The sequence below is a fragment of the Pseudophryne corroboree genome, chromosome 12, assembly GCF_028390025.1.
Source record: "Pseudophryne corroboree isolate aPseCor3 chromosome 12, aPseCor3.hap2, whole genome shotgun sequence".
Taxonomy (NCBI): Eukaryota; Metazoa; Chordata; class Amphibia; order Anura; family Myobatrachidae; genus Pseudophryne; species Pseudophryne corroboree.
Window position 1 is genome coordinate 50,262,015 of NC_086455.1, and position 19,539 is coordinate 50,281,553.

The 19,539-nt window shown below is 46.3% G+C and overlaps 1 protein-coding gene and 1 pseudogene across 4 annotated transcripts in view; both read right to left on the reverse strand.

Annotated features, from left to right (window-relative positions):
* GANC (glucosidase alpha, neutral C) overlaps positions 1–19,539 on the reverse strand; it is a 194,657-nt gene that overhangs the window by 87,072 nt on the left and 88,046 nt on the right. For all 4 annotated transcript variants that reach the window (XM_063947487.1, XM_063947485.1, XM_063947488.1 and 1 more), the window contains exon 13: positions 2,326–2,452. In XM_063947487.1, the coding sequence (XP_063803557.1) occupies positions 2,326–2,452 (127 nt within the window). The remainder of the gene's footprint in view (positions 1–2,325; positions 2,453–19,539) is intronic.
* LOC134981341 (5S ribosomal RNA) lies at positions 6,958–7,076 on the reverse strand (annotated as a pseudogene).

Sequence of the window (19,539 nt, forward strand, 5' to 3'; positions counted from 1 at the left end):
AGTGGTCGACCTAGTTACTGTCGACTTTCAATCCGGATCCCTATGGATAGACAGGCTTTTAAACATTGGTGTGGTCAAGACTTCATTTTTCTCAATGATATAGCTTTGTTATGCACCTTCTCGTCTTTCTTGGATCTACATCTTAGGTACATTGTCCCTTCACAGTGCTTCGTTCAATATTTACAACTGCATAGTTTTCACTTAGCTTCGTTCCACTCACGTAACCCTCTGGTTAGATCCCCCTAGAATCATTGTACTTTCTCCGCTCCCCCTCCAAAGGCCTGATTTCTACAATTCATTCTTGCTCAAACATAATTTACCCACATTAGGCTCACACAAGGTATCTTGGGAACATGATTTGAAAGAACATTTGGGCACAGAAATTTGGGAAGAGATAAGACACATTCTAGTCTCCTCAGCTACCGCTATCAGACATAGAGAAAACTCCATTGAAAAATCCGTTCCCTGGTATTTAGTTCCGATTCGATTAAACAGAGTCTTCTCTTCCACATCAGATTTATGCTGGAGAGGCTGTAGTTTGAAGGGTACCCTGCTCCATATATTTTGGGATTGTCCCTAACTAATCCTGGTCTGGAGAGCCATTCAGGGATTGATTTCCAAAGTCACTGGGGTGGTCATGCCTTTTCCCCCCTCTTTTTTCCTGTTTCCCAGTTATGTCTCCGGAATAGTAAATCCTTTCCAGAAACTCATTTGGCACATCACGAATGCAGTGAAATGTAAAATTGCCCGCAACGGAAGTCTTAATCAGTCCCCTCCATAGCATCTATTTCGACTGTAATCTGGGACACTTATCACATGGAATTTCTTTCTAGTGTGGTAGATAACACTGCAATGACTTTTACTGATATATGGTCTCCCTGGTTGGCTCACCAGAAAGCTCCCCCTCCTTTGACATATTGTTAGTAAAGTGTTTTCTATGATTTGTATATTCAGCTTCTTACCTGTATATTGCTCTCTCTCTTTAATTCAGTCAGGTCTTTATTTTCAGTTTATATCCTGATTAGCATGATGATTATTGTTTTCTATGACGCCTTATGGTCTACAAATTTAACAGTGTCTACAAGAACTGCTGTACTGTCCCTCCCCTATTTACCCTGATTTCTTTCCCTATGTTTAACCTCCCTCCCTCAGCCTGTTTATTGTTGTATATTATACTTTTGGAAATATCTTTTAAGAAACAAACAAAAAAAAAAAGATATACACAGCAACTCAAAATACAGATGTGGAAATGCATTTGGGCAGATGCAGGTTTGCTCCTGTATAAACTTTACATTCAGTTCTAAATCAGGGCCCAGGAAACACTGTGGGAAGATCATTCATTGCAATGTAAATGGTTGATATCATGCATTTCCATCTATGGGGATTATTATAGCATTAAAGGGCTGCTCTAATGTTACTTTTCCATTCTCACATCAGTCAGATTCCATTCCTGTATTCCTACATTAGATCAGACAACACAGCAAACAATGGGGCAGATGTATTAACCTGGAGAAGGCATAAGGAAGTGATAAACCAGTGATATGTGCAAGGTGATAAAGGCACCAGCCAATCAGATCCATTATGTAAATTAACAGTTAGGATCTGATTGGCTGCTGCCTTCATCACCTTGCACGGGTGTGGTATTGAAAGTCGACAGTAACTAGGTCGACAATGTCTAGGTCGACCACTATTGGTCGACAGTAAATAGGTCGACAGGGTCAAAAGGTCGACAGGGTCAAAAGGTCGACATGTTCTAGGTCAAAAGGTCGCGTGAGTTTTTAATGTTATTTTGGTGTCGTTTTCGTCGTAGAGTGACCGGGAACCCAAATTAGCGCACCGCGTCCCCTCACATGGCTCGCCATGCTTCGGGCATGGTGCCTTCGCTCCGCTACAGCTTCGATCGGCACAGATTACCGTTCCAATCGTAGTCCACGTGGATCGTTAAGTATGAAAAGGTTCAAAAAAAAGAAAAAAATTGTGAAAAACTCATGTCGACATTTGACCTGTAACATGTCGACCTTTTGACCCTGTCGACCTTTTGACCCTGTCGACCTAGTTACTGTCGACCAATAGTGGTCGACCTAGACATTGTCGACCTAGTTACTGTCGACTTTCAATCCGGATCCCCCTTGCACACATCCCTGGTTTATCACTTCCTTATGCCTTCTCCAGGTTAATACATCTGCCCCAATGGTTTGTGCTGTAAAATGCAAGTACGGGCGCACAGAGAGTCAGCGGAACAGCAGTATAACCTTGTAACTAAAAGTGATTTGCATTGCTGCAATACAGAATGTTACTTCACAGAGTACTGAGAGCATTTCTAACCTGGCCAGCAGTTGCCCTCAAAGTCCCGTCCATCACGGTCTTTCACAAAGTACCCTTTTTCTTTGGCCTCAGTGTACAAGGTGTAGCCTGGATCCACTTTAATGTGAGGGTCAGAGATGACAACTAGCTGAGGTTGAAGGAAACATTCAGTCACCTATATTGCATATGCTAAGTGGGGGTGGTAAAAATAAGAATTTACTTACCGATAATTCTATTTCTCATAGTCCGTAGTGGATGCTGGGGACTCCGAAAGGACCATGGGGAATAGCGGCTCCGCAGGAGACTGGGCACAAAAGTAAAAGCTTTAAGACTACCTGGTGTGCACTGGCTCCTCCCCCTATGACCCTCCTCCAAGCCTCAGTTAGGATACTGTGCCCGGACGAGCGTACACAATAAGGAAGGATTTTGAATCCCGGGTAAGACTCATACCAGCCACACCAATCACACCGTACAACTTGTGATCTGAACCCAGTTAACAGCATGATAACAGAGGAGCCTCTGAAAAGATGGCTCACAACAATAATAACCCGATTTTTTGTAACAATAACTATGTACAAGTATTGCAGACAATCCGCACTTGGGATGGGCGCCCAGCATCCACTACGGACTATGAGAAATAGAATTATCGGTAAGTAAATTCTTATTTTTTCTGACGTCCTAGTGGATGCTGGGGACTCCGAAAGGACCATGGGGATTATACCAAAGCTCCCAAACGGGCGGGAGAGTGCGGATGACTCTGCAGCACCGAATGAGAGAACTCCAGGTCCTCCTCAGCCAGGGTATCAAATTTGTAGAATTTAGTAAACGTGTTTGCCCCTGACCAAGTAGCTGCTCGGCAAAGTTGTAAAGCCGAGACCCCTCGGGCAGCCGCCCAAGATGAGCCCACTTTCCGTGTGGAATGGGCTTTTACAGATTTTGGCTGTGGCAGGCCTGCCACAGAATGTGCAAGCTGAATTGTACTACAAATCCAACGAGCAATAGTCTGCTTAGAAGCAGGAGCACCCAGCTTGTTGGGTGCATACAGGATAAACAGCGAGTCAGATTTTCTGACTCCAGCCGTCCTGGAAACATATATTTTCAGGGCCCTGACTACGTCCAGCAACGTGGAATCCTCCAAGTCCCTAGTAGCCGCAGGCACCACAATAGGCTGGTTTAAGTGAAAAGCTGAAACCACCTTAGGGAGAAATTGAGGACGAGTCCTCAATTCTGCCCTGTCCGTATGAAAAATTAGGTAAGGGCTTTTATAGGATAAAGCCGCCAATTCTGAGACACGCCTGGCTGAGGCCAGGGCTAACAGCATTACCACTTTCCATGTGAGATATTTTAAGTCCACAGTGGTGAGTGGTTCAAACCAATGTGATTTTAGGAACCCCAAAACTACATTGAGATCCCAAGGTGCCACTGGAGGCACAAAAGGAGGCTGTATATGCAGTACCCCCTTGACAAACGTCTGGACTTCAGGAACTGAAGCTAGTTCTTTTTGGAAGAATATTGACAGGGCCGAAATTTGAACCTTAATGGACCCTAATTTTAGGCCCATAGACAGTCCTGTTTGCAGGAAATGCAGGAAACGACCCAGTTGAAATTCCTCTGTAGGGGCCTTCCTGGCCTCACACCACGCAACATATTTACGCCAAATACGGTGATAATGTTGCACAGTTACATCCTTCCTGGCTTTGATCAGGGTAGGGATGACTTCATCCGGAATGCCTTTTTCCTTCAGGATCCGGCGTTCAACCGCCATGCCGTCAAACGCAGCCGCGGTAAGTCTTGGAACAGACATGGTCCCTGCTGGAGCAGGTCCTTTCTTAGAGGTAGAGGCCACGGATCTTCCGTGAGCATCTCTTGAAGTTCCGGGTACCAAGTCCTTCTTGGCCAATCCGGAGCCACGAGTATAGTCCTTACTCCTCTCCTTCTTATGATTCTCAGTACCTTGGGTATGAGAGGCAGAGGAGGGAACACATACACTGACTGGTACACCCACGGTGTTACCAGAGCGTCCACAGCTATTGCCTGAGGGTCCCTTGACCTGGCGCAATATCTGTCCAGTTTTTTGTTGAGGCGGGACGCCATCATGTCCACCTTTGGTTTTTCCCAACGGTTCACAATCATGTGGAAGACTTCTGGGTGAAGTCCCCACTCCCCCGGGTGGAGATCGTGTCTGCTGAGGAAGTCTGCTTCCCAGTTGTCCACTCCCGGAATGAACACTGCTGACAGCGCTATCACATGATTTTCCGCCCAGCGAAGAATCCTTGCAACTTCCGTCATTGCCCTCCTGCTTCTTGTGCCGCCCTGTCTGTTTACGTGGGCAACTGCCGTGATGTTGTCCGACTGGATCAGCACCGGCTGACCCTGAAGCAGAGGCCTTGCCTGACTTAGGGCATTGTAAATGGCCCTTAGTTCCAGGATATTTATGTGAAGTGACGTTTCCATGCTTGACCACAAGCCCTGGAAATTTCTTCCCTGTGTGACTGCTCCCCAGCCTCTCAGGCTGGCATCCGTGGTCACCAGGACCCAGTCCTGAATGCCGAATCTGCGGCCCTCTAGAAGATGAGCACTCTGCAACCACCACAGGAGAGACACCCTTGTCCTTGGAGACAGGGTTATCCGCTGATGCATTTGAAGATGCGATCCGGACCATTTGTCCAGCAGATCCCACTGAAAAGTTCTTGCGTGGAATCTGCCGAATGGAATCGCTTCGTAAGAAGCCACCATTTTTCCCAGGACCCTTGTGCATTGATGCACTGACACTTGGCCTGGTTTTAGGAGGTTCCTGACTAGGTCGGATAACTCCCTGGCTTTCTCCTCCGGGAGAAACACCTTTTTCTGTACTGTGTCCAGAGTCATCCCTAGGAACAGCAGACGTGTCGTCGGAATCAGCTGCGATTTTGGAATATTTAGAATCCATCCGTGCTGTCATAGTACTACTTGAGATAGTGCTACTCTGACCTCTAACTGTTCTCTGGACCTTGCCCTTATCAGGAGATCGTCCAAGTAAGGGATAATTAAGACGCCTTTTCTTCGAAGAAGAATCATCATTTCGGCCATTACCTTGGTAAAGACCCGGGGTGCCGTGGGCAATCCAAACGGCAGCGTCTGAAACTGATAGTGACAGTTCTGTACCACAAACCTGAGGTACCCTTGGTGAGAAGGGCAAATTGGGACACGGAGGTAAGCATCCTTGATGTCCAGAGACACCATATAGTCCCCTTCTTCCAGGTTCGCTATCACTGCTCTGAGTGATTCCATCTTGAATTTGAACCTTTGTATGTAAGTCGTAAAAGAAGAAAAAATGCTGCGCCACAAATGGAAATAATGTCCTTTTTTAAAAAACCCAAATTTTTTCTTAAATTGTATTAAAACACTCCCTTTTTACGGGCGTCAGCTAGTCCCCCAAATAAAATCAGGGCGGTGAGCCCCTGAAAAGATTTGTGTTTATAAAAAGAAGGGATGGGGGTAGCGACCAATGGTGTCTATGAATAATTACAAGATATTTAAAAAAATGTAAAATATAAACATTTATTAAAATCTTTTAACAAAACTTTTTCTAAAAATGGGATAAAAAGCATATACACAAATATATAAAAGCAATAAAGTGCAATAAAGTAAAGTGCTTATCTGAGTTTAGAGGTCAATTGAATGCCCAACGCGTTTCGTCATAGAGACTTCATCAAGGGGTAAAGGCAGACTGGGACAGGGCTTGAATTTATACTAGTGTTACTCAAACTCAGTTATGACATCACTTCCTGCTAATTAGAGGAGTCTAAATGCTGGGTACCTGAATACTCCTAATAAACTCCCTCCTGCCTCTTAGGACATGTGCTATAGCTATATATATTAAAAACGAGTGTGTTTTGATGTAAAAAAACACTTAAAAAGTCCATTATGTGTATAATTGCGGTGTCTGGATGAATTGGAGTCCCGGGCGCGTCACTTCCGCCCCACTTCCGGTTCGGCACTGCGCATGTGCACGCTAGTGTCTGGTACAGCAATAGGAGCTCAAAGTCTCCTGGTGGATCCGTTTGTTGTTGCGGCGGCCATTTTTCATTAGATGTTCCTATGTTTTCCACAGCAGCGGCCATTTTGTTGGAGCTTACGATTGCCATAATAAGGGACATATTTCATTATTTCACATGCGGTTTCCATGGAAATTAGAAAAAAAGAAGAGAGCTTGATTAAAACCTCTGTAAAAGCAGTTTATTAGTGCAATTATATCAGAGTATCAGAGTAAAACCTTATATCTGAATAAGTATGTATGTGCAAAATGACTTAAATCCTAATGTGTATAATATTGAAAGGGAGAAAACATATATATACACATTAATGTATATATATAAATGCCTATTGTGAGAGATATACACATATTTAATAAAAGACAATATATCAATATATATATGAATAAGTAAATAAAAATACAAATATAATAGTATAACCTCCAGTGTGACTCGGTATGTAAACGTGATGGTGTCATGACAAGTTGTGTGAACGTGATGGTGCCATGACAATTATTCTGATTTGTTATTTTGTGGGGACTAATATTTGCGTGTATCAGAGTGGTATATATAGTGCATATATATATGTGTATATATATATATAATCCATTTAGGACATACCGCCAGCTCATTTTAGTTTTATTTACAGTACCTGATCTTCCCAGGTGGTCTCCCTTGCTGGTACTGATCAGGCCCAACACTGCTTCGCTTCCAAGTTCGGGCGAGATTGAGCCTTTCCAGTGTGGTATGACTGTAGAAAAATTCTTAAATGGTGCCTATATTGTCCCATTAATAAACTATAATATACAACACATTTTAGGGTATACATTGTGAATTAGTGGGGAGTGAAGGTGAAAAGAGTGAGGTAAGGAAATATAAATGGGGTGTTAGATACTGTACATTCTTTTTAGGGATTTCTTTCATAAAAACGGAGCAATTTCGTAGTTTTCATTGAATCCCATCGGGTGTAGTGTCCGTAACTGGAATATCCAGAACATTTCTCTCCGTGAAAGTTTATTGGCTAAATCTCCGCCTCTTTCTCCCAGTTTTACCAATTCGATGGCTTTGAAGGTAAGAGATTCTGGATTCGACTTATGTATGAGGTTGAAGTGTTTTGAGACAGCATGAGATTCCACTTTATTCTTTATGTTTCGGATGTGTTCTTGTATTCTCATTTTCAGAGGTCTTTTGGTTTTCCCCACATACTGCTTTCCACATTCGCATTCCAGTAAATAGATAACAGATTGAGTATTGCAGTTGATAAAGTCTTTAATTTTGTATTCTTTCTTTTTTTCTGAGTCCGTAAATGTCCTCCTGACCGGATGCAGAAATCTGCATATATTGCATCTACCACATTTATGTGATCCTGTACACTTGGGAAATGACCGACCATCCTCTTCTTTATTAGATAACATACTTGGAGCCAAAATGTCTTTTAGGTTACGTGATTTTCTGAAAATAATTTCAGGATGTGGAGGTAAAAGTTCTTTAAGAATTGGGTCCATTAGTAAAATACCCCAATGGTTCTTGAGTGAATTTCTAATGGACAATTCATGCCTATTGTATGTTGTAATGAAGGCCGTACAGTCTTTCTTTTTATTTTTCTGTTTGTACTCCAGTAGTGTTGATCTTTCCAAAGCTTTGGCTTTAGTCATGGCTTCTTCTAAAATTGGGACTGGATATTCTTTCTCTCTGAATCGATTGCTATATAGTTCCAGTTGTTCATCACATTCTGTCTGGTTGCTACAATTCCTTTTGATTCTATTAAATTGAGAAAATGGGATATTGTTTTTCCAGCGTTTATGGTGGTTGCTTTTGTAGTGAAGATAACTGTTAGTGTCAACTTGTTTCACAAAATTCTTGGTTACAATAGAACCATTTGTCCCCGTCAGAATCAGATCTAAAAACTCGATTGATTTTTCATTTACGTTGGATATAAAAGCAAGATTCATCTCGTTCTTACCAAGAAAGTCTAAAAACTTATAGAAACACTCAGCCGTACCATCCCAGATTATTAAAATGTCATCAATATATCGTTGGTAAAAAATAATGTGACTTTTAAAATCTTGGTTGTTATATATATATGTTTCCTCCCAGCATCCCATAAAAAGGTTGGCGAAACTGGGCGCAAAAACCGTGCCCATCGCTGTGCCACAACGTTGTAAATAAAAATAGTCCAAGAATTTAAAATAGTTGTGTTAAAGGATAAAATACATAATGCTGCAGATAAAATCTTTATGAGTGGTTGTCAGTGAGGCGTCTTTATCTAAAAAAACCCTACATGCTGCGACCCCCTTCTCGTGTTCTATGCACGTGTATAATGACTGTACGTCTATTGTGGCCCACAAGTATGTATCTTTCCATTCCAGATCTTTCAGTAAATTTAGTACCGACGTGGTGTCTTTGAGGTAGGATGGTAATTCTTTGACATAGGTTTTCAAGAAAATATCTGCATATTCGGACAAGTTGGAGGTGAGTGAATTAATGCCCGCCACTATTGGTCTTCCTGGCGGGTTGGATTGATCTTTGTGAATTTTGGGCAAGAAATAAAAAATAGGGGTCGTGGGGTCTGATCTCATTAAGTATTGAAATTCACTCTTAGTAATGATGTCTGTTCGTAGGCCGTGGAGTAATAATGCTCGTAATTCCTCAACAAATGTGTCTTTCGGGTCTCCTGTCAGTTTTTCATAGGAGGTGGTATCCCCCAAAAGTCTTAATGCTTCATTAGTATATTTGTCACGGTCCATAATAACCAGGCCCCCCCCCTTTATCAGCTTGTTTTATAACTATGCCCTTATTCTTTTGCAGGTTTTTCAGTGCTTCGCTCTCTCGGTTAGTGGTATTCTTCTCCTTTATTTTCTCCAGTTCGGTTTCACAAAGATCTTTTTTTACCAGTTCATAAAATATATTAAGGTTACTCCCTTTTGATTCCAGCGGATAATATTTCGAAGTGGGTTTCAGACCTGATTTTGACTGGTCATTGTAATTGCTAATAATGGCGTCCTCCTGTAGGTGCAAAAGTGAGGCCCTTATTTAATAAGGAGACCTCTGGTTCCGTCAGTGTGTGTTTTGATAAGTTAAATATCCCTTTTTCTCTCAAATCCGTAGTTACAATGTTCTTTTCTTGGTATCTCTCCCTCCTGCTGCCCCGTTTTCCTCTTCTTCTGTGTAACGTCTTTTTAGTGGGGATGCTGGTCGGTAATCCTCTTTCAGTGTGTTTCTTATTACTTCTTTTGGCCTTGTTCCCACTCGTTGGGATAAAAAAGCCTGGTCATTGTTTGACCCCAATCTTTGTAGAGCTGTGAATCTGTTTGATGTCTTTATATTAGTTGATGGTGTTGTTATTTCTGAATTTCGTCTCGGTTTTCCCTTTGTTGGTACTGTTTTCCAATATGATCTGTTAGGTCTGTCATTTTGTTGTCCTGTTGCTCCAAATCTACTCCAATTCTTGACTCGTCCTAGTTCATAATCGTTTTTGTCCCTGAGAAACTTTTTCTCTTTGCCTTTGGTGACCTCTTCTTCAATACGTTCCAATTTTTTATTAAGAACTTTCTCATTAATGTAATAATCATCTTTATCTTTGAAAGGTTCCAGTTCTGCCTCTTTACTTTTAATATTGTTCTCCAGCTCTGATAGACATTTCCTCTTCTCCTCCACTAGGAGTTTCATCAGATCTATGGAACAATTGTGCAATACCCTATCCCATTTTTCTAAAAAGTTTGCATCCAGATTACCAAATGTGGGTTGTTTAGAAATTCTCAGGCCTCTTGGTATTCTGTCTACTGATATATAGTGCTCTAAACCTTTAATATCCCACCACGTTTTAACTTCTTTAGTGAGGAGTCTCTCTATTCCCCAGAATAAATCATCTAAGTCACATGGTGGGGAGGTTTCACTAATGGTTTTTTTCTCATTAAATATTCTTTGACACCAGTTATTTCTTTTTGTTGTTCGGTCTGAGTCTCGTAACATATTTTAATGTAGAAATACTTCCCAGGCTGCAGTATTTATTAAAACCAATAGAAATCGTAAAAGAAGAAAAAATGCTGCGCCACAAATGGAAATAATGTCCTTTTTTAAAAAAACCAAATTTTTTCTTAAATTGTATTAAAACACTCCCTTTTTACGGGCGTCAGCTAGTCCCCCAAATAAAATCAGGGCGGTGAGCCCCTGAAAAGATTTGTGTTTATAAAAAGAAGGGATGGGGGTAGCGACCAATGGTGTCTATGAATAATTACAAGATATTTAAAAAAATGTAAAATATAAACATTTATTAAAATCTTTTAACAAAACTTTTTCTAAAAATGGGATAAAAAGCATATACACAAATATATAAAAGCAATAAAGTGCAATAAAGTAAAGTGCTTATCTGAGTTTAGAGGTCAATTGAATGCCCAACGCGTTTCGTCATAGAGACTTCATCAAGGGGTAAAGGCAGACTGGGACAGGGCTTGAATTTATACTAGTGTTACTCAAACTCAGTTATGACATCACTTCCTGCTAATTAGAGGAGTCTAAATGCTGGGTACCTGAATACTCCTAATAAACTCCCTCCTGCCTCTTAGGACATGTGCTATAGCTATATATATTAAAAACGAGTGTGTTTTGATGTAAAAAACCACTTATAAAGTCCATTATGTGTATAATTGCGGCGTTTCCGCCACACTTCCGGTGTCTGGATGAATTGGAGTCCCGGGCGCGTCACTTCCGCCCCACTTCCGGTTCGGCACTGCGCATGTGCACGCTAGTGTCTGGTACAGCAATAGGAGCTCAAAGTCTCCTGGTGGATCCGTTTGTTGTTGCGGCGGCCATTTTTCATTAGATGTTCCTATGTTTTCCACAGCGGCGGCCATTTTGTTGGAGCTTACGATTGCCATAATAAGGGACATATTTCATTACTAGGTGATTCATCGCGCCCTACGGGCGCTCTTCACACCGTCGTAAAGGGCTACGCCCCTGTGCGCTGAGGGATGATGGAGGGGGCAGGGGGTGTTGGGCTTGTTGGAGTTGTGGGTGTGTGTGGCAGGGGGATTGGGGAGGGTATGTCCGAGGCTGGCATAGGTGGTGGAGTTCCATATGGGGTGTGTGGATGGTGAAGGGTATGGGGGGCTTTGTAGTGTTCATGGGAGGGGTGTTGAGCAGGGTAGGGGGAGGTTGATGGTTTGTTGAGGTTTCGTGTGAGCTGCAGGGGTGGTGTATTTGCATAAGCTGTGTGTCAAGTATGGGACTACAGTGTTTGGTGGATGTTATTTTGAGGTGTTGTGGGTGTTGGGCAGGTGTATGTTGTGTGGATGTGGGGTAAAAGTGTACATGGTATGTTGTTTATATGTGAAAGGGGGTGGGTGTAGTGAGGTGGAGGTGTGTGTGTTGGCGTTGCCCTGGGATTGAGGTATTGACGGTTTGTGGGGAGGGTTGTTGTAGGTGGTGCGTGTGGTGGATGTTTGATTGTAAAATGGCCTTATGGATGGGGATGTTGGTGCAGAGGTGGTGGTATAAATGGCGTATGTGGATGTTGGGAGTGGTGGAGGGTTGGCAGTGGGGGGTATGACATTTTTGAAGGGGGAACGGATGTGCTGTGTGTGAGGGAGGAACATGTGGTGTGTAGGTGGGTTGAGAGGGAGTGTTGCGTTTGGCAGGGTGTGCATAGGTGCTTAGGGGGTTTTGTGGGTGTGGTGGGGAGGTTAGATGGGTTAGGGATTGAGGATGTATGTGTTAGGGAGTGTGAGGTTTGGCTTTGGATTGTTGATGGTGGTGAAGGTAATGCGTTTGGTGTGGTGGTGTGTGTGAGTGTTAGTAGGTTTGGCCTGTGGCCCTGTAAGATGCTGGGGAGGGTGAATGAGTGTGTATGGGCTGAACCGTGGATGGTGGCCGGTGACTGCGTATACAGGGGCAAGGGGTAAGGGATGGTGTAGGTGGTAGGTGGTGTAGTACTTGTTGCATTTGTGTTTGTGCGGTACACGGGGACAGGGGTGGGTGTTGGAACGTGGCATGGGTGGGGGAGTTGCACATGGGGAGTGTGGTGGGATGATGGAGGGTATTTGGGGTGGGCTGCTGTAAGGAAGGGGGGGTGCGGAGTGAGTTAGGGGGATGGTGCATGGGGTAATGGTTGGGTGGTGTATGTGTGGACGGTGGATGTTAGGTATGGGGTTAGCTTGTTTGGGGGATGTGCTTGTGAGGTGCAGCTGATGTGGTGGAGGTGGGTGAGGTGGAGTTGCGGGTGGGGTTGTTTTGAGGGGTAGGGGTTTTTGGGTGGTTGTGTTTTATGATGTAGGTAGCGATAGCATGCAGAGAGGGATGGTGTTGTGTGCAGTGCATGTCGAAGATGGTTTTATGTGAAAGGGTCGTGTGGATGGGGGTGATGTTTTAGAGTGGTGGGTGGAAATGTGGTGTGTACATGATGTGAGTGGTGAAGGGTTTGCTATGGGGGGGATGGCAATCAGGGTGGGTGAAGGCAAAGTGTGTGTGAGGGAGAAAGGGCTGGTGGACAGGTAGGTTGAGAGGGGGTGCAGGGTGTGGCAAAGCCATGTGCAAGGTGGTGTTGGTGGGGGGGGGGGTTTAGGGAGTATGCTGAACTGTTATTGTGGGATCTGGGGTGCGTTTGGAGGGTGCGTCTATTGTGTTTTTGTGGGAGCGGTGGGTGGATTGTTTATGTGTGTGGCAAGGTGAAGAGGATGTGGTGTTAGGGTGTTTGTTGGGGGCAGAGGTGTGTTGTGTTAGCAGATGTTGGAGTTGGAATTGGCGTATTAGTGGCTTTAGGCTATGGGGGTAGTGTTGTGGGGTAGATGGTGTTTTGATGGTTTGACCGAATTAGTTGGGTGCAGAGGGAAGGAGGTGGGTGTGCGATAGGGTTAAGGTGGTGTGTGGATGGATTGTGGAGGGTGTTGAAGGGAATGTGTGTGGTGGAGTGTTTTTTGTGAAGGGTACGTAGTTTGGGGTGTGGTTTGCTGAAATGCTGTGGGTAATGATTTATGGTCCTTGGGCAAGTGTGTGGAGAGGGGTCACTGCCTGTATATGTTTTTGCGTAGGGGTGAGGGATGGGGGTGGTGATAGGAGGTGTAGTGTGGGATGGAGTTAGGTGGCAGGGGGATGGAGGAGGGGGTTTGAAGTTGGCATGGGTGGAGGAGGTCCACATAGGATGGGTGGTTGGATGGTGGAGGGTTTTTGTGGGGTTTGTGGTGTGTGCATGGGAGGGGAGGGGAGGGGGTGGCAGGATTAGTCAGATGGGTAAGGTTGTGCAGTGGTTGTGTTGGATGGGTGTTGTATTTGTGGTGGCTGGGTGGGCGGTATGGGTGTATTGCGGTTGTGGGATGGGCTTGCGGTGTGCGCGGTGGTGTTGGGCAGGTGGTTGCGTAGGTGTGGGTTTGTTTGTTAAATGCAGTGTTGTGTGTGTTAGGGTTGTTTCCCCTAGTGGTGTGAAGGCAATGGGGGAATGGGTGGTTGTTGTTGTTGTTGGGTGGTGGTGTAGCAAAGATGGGTAAGGTGTTTTGTGTGTGTGTTGGGGGGAGGGGAAAGGGAAGTGGAGGGTGCGTGCGTGTTGTTAGGTGTGGATGGTGAGTGTGTGTGTGTGGAGGGGGGGGGAGAGGAAAAAGGGGGGGGGAAGAGGGGGGGAGGCAGTGGAGGGTGCGTGCATGTTAGGAGTGGGGAGTGTGAATGTGTGCGTGGGGGGGGAGTGGAGGGTGCGGGCGTGTTGTTAGGAGTGTGGAGGGTGAGTGTGTGCGTGTGTAGGGGGGAGGGGACAGGCGTGTGGAGGGTGTGTGTGTAGGGGGGAGGGGAAAGTGAAGTGGAGGGTGCGGGCGTGTTGGTAGGAGTGTGGAGGGTGAGAGTGTGTGTGTGTTGGGGGAAGGGGAAAGTGAAGTGGAGGGTGCGGGCATGTTGGTAGGAGTGTGGAGGGTGAGTGTGTGTGTGTGTAGGGGAGGGGAGGGAAGTGGAGGGTGCGGGCATGTTGGTAGGAGTGTGGAGGGTGAGTGTGTGTGTGTGTAGGGGGGGGAAGGGAAGTGGAGGGTGCGTGCGTGTGGGTAGGAAGGTGAGTGTGTGTGTGTGTGTTGGGGGAAGGGGAAAGGGAAGTGGAGGGTACGGGCGTGTTGGTAGGAGTGTGGAGGGTGAGTGTGTGTGTGTGTTGGAGGGAGGGGAAAGGGAAGTGGAGGGTGCGTGCGCATTGTTAGAAGTGTGGAGTGTGAGTGTGTGTGTAAGGTAGAAGTGGTTGCCGTGTATGTGGTGATAGGTGTTGGTATATGTGGGGCCATGAGGCTGCTACTTGTTTCCCCCCTTGTGATGGACGGGGTGCACCTGGTGGGATGGTTGATATGGGGGGCACGCCGTATGTGAGTGGGTGGGTGAGGGCGTTGTCTGCACAACACGGAGTAACACTAACACAGGCCATAGCTGTACATGCGGCATCACCCTGACAGCACGCCGCACCTGACTCTGTACCAGCGTTATCTCTATCGCCGCTGCTGCCTCCGACCCGGCGACCCCGCTGGATGTTTGGAAACAGATTCGTCGGGTCGGAGGCAGCAGCGGCGAGAGAGATATAATGCTGGTACAGAGTCAGGTGCGGCGTGCTGTCAGGGTGATGCCGCATGTACAGCTATGGGCAGTGTTTCTGTTACTCCGGGTTGCGGACGGCGGGTCCCAGGCAGCGTGTCAGTGGCTGCATGTGGGAACAGGCGACGGGCTGGTGCGGAGGGAGGGGTGCGGGTGTCAGTGGGCTCCCGGGCAGTGTGTCCCGTCTGTGCCATCGGGTGCTCCCCCCAGCTCTGCTCCCCCCACCGCCGGCCCTGTTCGCCGGGTCATACAGCCGAAGTGGCCTGCGCTCCCCCCACCGCCGGCCAGTGTGTGCAGCGGTAGTGGGGAGGGGGGGAGCGATGTGTGCGGGCTGGGTGTTAGCCGTCAGTGTGTGGCCGCGGCTGCACTCTTACAGATGGTAGGGGATGTTAGCGGCGGCCTCGGTAGCGGGTGAGTGTCCCGCCGTGGTGGGGAAGGTGGGTGTGTTAGGTGGTGGTTGGTGTTTGCAGGGGAGGGGTGGTGTGGGGTGAGGGTGTCTGGGTGTCCATACGTACCTTGCAGTGTGGGGCGTCAGTGCACTGCTGGAAATGGTCTGTTGAATCTGTGGCTGGTGGTCCCTTCTGTGGTGTGCTGACACTGAGCAGCTATTGGCCTGTCCAAGTCCGCCCAGGTCTGTGACTCCACCCAGCGTTAGAAATGCAGCCACAGAGTCACAGGGCTAATATATAGGAGATTTCACATGCGGTTTCCATGGAAATTAGAAAAAAAGAAGAGAGCTTGATTAAAACCTCTGTAAAAGCAGTTTATTAGTGCAATTATATCAGAGTTTGTATGTAAGTGTTCAAGGATTTCAGATTTAAAATAGGTCTCACCGAGCCGTCCGGCTTCGGTACCACAAACAGCGTGGAATAATACCCCTTTCCCTGTTGTAGGAGGGGTACCTTGATTATCACCTGCTGGGAATACAGCTTGTGAATGGCTTCCAATACCGCCTCCCTGTCGGGGGGAGACGTTGGTAAAGCAGACTTCAGGAACCGGCGAGGGGGAGACGTCTCGAATTCCAATTTGTACCCCTGAGATACTACCTGCAGGATCCAGGGGTCCACTTGCGAGTGAGCCCACTGCGCGCTGAAATTCTTGAGACGGGCCCCCACCGTGCCTGAGTCCGCTTGTAAGGCCCCAGCGTCATGCTGAGGACTTGGCAGAAGCGGGGGAGGGCTTCTGTTCCTGGGAAGAGGCTGTCTGCAGCAGTCTTTTTCCCCTTCCTCTGCCCCGGGGCAGATACGAGTGGCCTTTTGCCCGCCTGCCCTTATGGGGACGAAAGGACTGAGCCTGAAAAGACGGTGTCTTTTTCTGCTGAGAGGTGACCTGGGGTAAAAAGGTGGATTTCCCAGCCGTTGCCGTGGCCACCAGGTCCGATAGACCGACCCCAAATAACTCCTCCCCTTTATACGGCAATACTTCCATATGCCGTTTGGAATCCGCATCACCTGACCACTGTCGCGTCCATAACCCTCTTCTGGCAGAAATGGACAGCGCACTTACTCTTGATGCCAGAGTGCAAATATCCCTCTGTGCATCTCTCATATATAGAAATGCATCCTTTAAATGCTCTATAGTCAATAATATATTGTCCCTGTCCAGGGTATCAATATTTTCAGTCAGGGAATCCGACCAAGCCACCCCAGCACTGCACATCCAGGCTGAGGCGATTGCTGGTCGCAGTATAATACCAGTATGTGTGTATATACTTTTTAGGATATTTTCCAGCTTCCTATCAGCTGGTTCCTTGAGGGCGGCCGTATCAGGAGACGGTAAAGCCACTTGTTTTGATAAGCGTGTGAGCGCCTTATCCACCCTAGGGGGTGTTTCCCAACGCGCCCTAACCTCTGGTGGGAAAGGGTATAATGCCAATAATTTTTTAGAAATTAGCAGTTTTTTATCGGGGGGAAACCCACGCTTCATCACACACCTCATTTAATTCATCTGATTCAGGAAAAACTACGGGTAGTTTTTTCACACCCCACATAATACCCTTTTTTGTGGTACTTGTAGTATCAGAAATGTTCAAAACCTCCTTCATTGCCGTGATCATGTAACGTGTGGCCCTACTGGAAAATACGTTTGTTTCCTCACCGTCGACACTGGAGTCAGTGTCCGTGTCTGGGTCTGTGTCGACCACCTGAGGTAACGGGCGCTTTAGAGCCCCTGACGGTGTTTGAGACGCCTGTACAGGTATTAACTGATTTGCCGGCTGTCTCATGTCGTCAACAGTCTTTTGTAAAGTGCTGACACTATCACGTAATTCCTTCCATAAGACCATCCAGTCAGGTGTCGACTCCCTAGGGGGTGACATCACTAATACAGGCAATTTGCTCCGCCTCCATACCATTTTCCTCCTCATACATGTCGACACAACGTACCGACACACAGCACACACACAGGGAATGCTCTGATAGAGGACAGGACCCCACTAGCCCTTTGGGGAGACAGAGGGAGAGTTTGCCAGCACACACCAGAGCGCTATATATATACACAGGGATAACCTTATATAAGTGTTTTTCCCTTATATAGCTGCTGTATAGATTTATCTGCCAATTTAGTGCCCCCCCTCTCTTGTTTTACCCTGCGCTACCTTATTGAAGACAGGACGTCTTCTGCCGCCGATTTTTCCGGACCTCTTCTGCTCTTCTGGCTCTGTAAGGGGGACGGCGGCGCGGCTCTGGGACCCATCCATGGCTGGGCCTGTGATCGTCCCTCTGGAGCTAATGTCCAGTAGCCTAAGAAGCCCAATCCACTCTGCACGCAGGTGAGTTCGCTTCTTCTCCCCTTAGTCCCTCGATGCAGTGAGCCTGTTGCCAGCAGGTCTCACTGAAAATAAAAAACCTAAAACTAAACTTTTTTCTAAGCAGCTCAGGAGAGCCACCTAGACTGCACCCTTCTCGTTCGGGCACAAAAATCTAACTGAGGCTTGGAGGAGGGTCATAGGGGGAGGAGCCAGTGCACACCAGGTAGTCTTAAAGCTTTTACTTTTGTGCCCAGTCTCCTGCGGAGCCGCTATTCCCCATGGTCCTTTCGGAGTCCCCAGCATCCACTAGGACGTCAGAGAAAGCAAGTTAATGAAGAACATGGAAAAAACTCCAAAAACATAATTGTTTGTATTGTGGTATGGAATTAACTCTACTGATTACCTACAGTTAGATGTCACAAAAGCTTTGTTTTCCTAAAAAATTATGTATTTATAATACAGTATTTATGTATCTCACTTTTCTTTGTTGTGAATGCTTGTCACTGACCGATGCTGGTGACATAACCTACATTGCAATGTGTGTGGCCTCAAAACAACCAAAATTCCAGATCACTACCATTGTCACAATATGGAAGATCATTGGCCCTCATTCCGAGTTGATCGGTCGCAAGGCGAATTTAGCAGAGTTACACACGCTAAGCCTACGCCTACTGGGAGTGTATCTTAGCTTCTTAAAATTGCGACCGATGTAATCGCAATATTGCGATTACAAACTACTTTGCAGTTTCTGAGTAACTTCAACCTTACTCTGCCTGTGCGATCAGTTCAGTGCTTGTCGTTCCTGGTTTGACGTCACAAACACACCCAGCGTTCGCTCAGACACTCCCCCGTTTCTCCAGCCACTCCTGCGTTTTTTCCGGAAACAGTAGCGTTTTCATCCACACGCCCATAAAACGCCGTGTTTCCGCCCAGTAACACCCATTTCCTGTCAATCACATTACGATCGCCGGAGCGATGAAAAAGCCGTGAGTAAAAATACTATCTTCATTGTTAAATTACTTGGCGCAGTCGCAGTGCGAATATTGCGCATGCGTACTAAGCGGATTTTCATTGCGATGCGATGAAAAATACCGAGCGAACGACTCGGAATGAGGGCCATTGTGTGACACTGCAGAAACTGCACTGGAAGGTTGCCTACTATTGACCAGTGTGTGGTGGCAATCAAGACCAAAATGATCTGGCTCCTCCGATCCCAGCTGAATCTGTTTGCTCATAAGTGGATCTTAGTTGAATCATAATTGTGATAATTGTGACACTCATATCTGAGTACACCGATGAAAGATTTATAGACCCTACACACTGGCCGATATTCCTTAAAGATATGAACGATCTCGTTAATTTTTGAACGAGATAACGTTCATATCTTCCAGTGTGGGGTCACCAGCGATGAACGATGCGCGGCACCGTGCTCGTTCATCGCTGGTTCCCTGTCGGCTGTGCATGCAGGCCAATATGGACGATCTCGTCCATATTTACCTGCACTACAATGGAGCCTTCACTCCCCCCGTCACTGTTCCCCCGCCGCCGGGTCACCCGTTGACCGTATCCGCCGTCGGGCAGATCGGCGGCGGATCTTTATATGTGTAAAGATCCACTGAGACTGGAGGGGGGGAGGTTCAGGGGAAACTTAAGGAAAAATTACTTCACAGAAAGGGTAGTGGATAAGTGGAATAGCCTCCCATCAGAGGTGGTAGAGGCTAAGACAGTAGACCAATTTAAACATGCTTGGGATGGGCATATGAATATCCTTACAAAGAATTAAGGTTCAAAAAGGGTTGAGATTACCTAAAGGATAAAAAAAAAGGGGCAGACTAGATGGGCCAAGTGGTTCTTATCTGCCGTCAAATTCTATGTTTCTATGTGTAGGGCCCATTATTCTGAAACAAACCAGAGAGCATCCAATTTCCC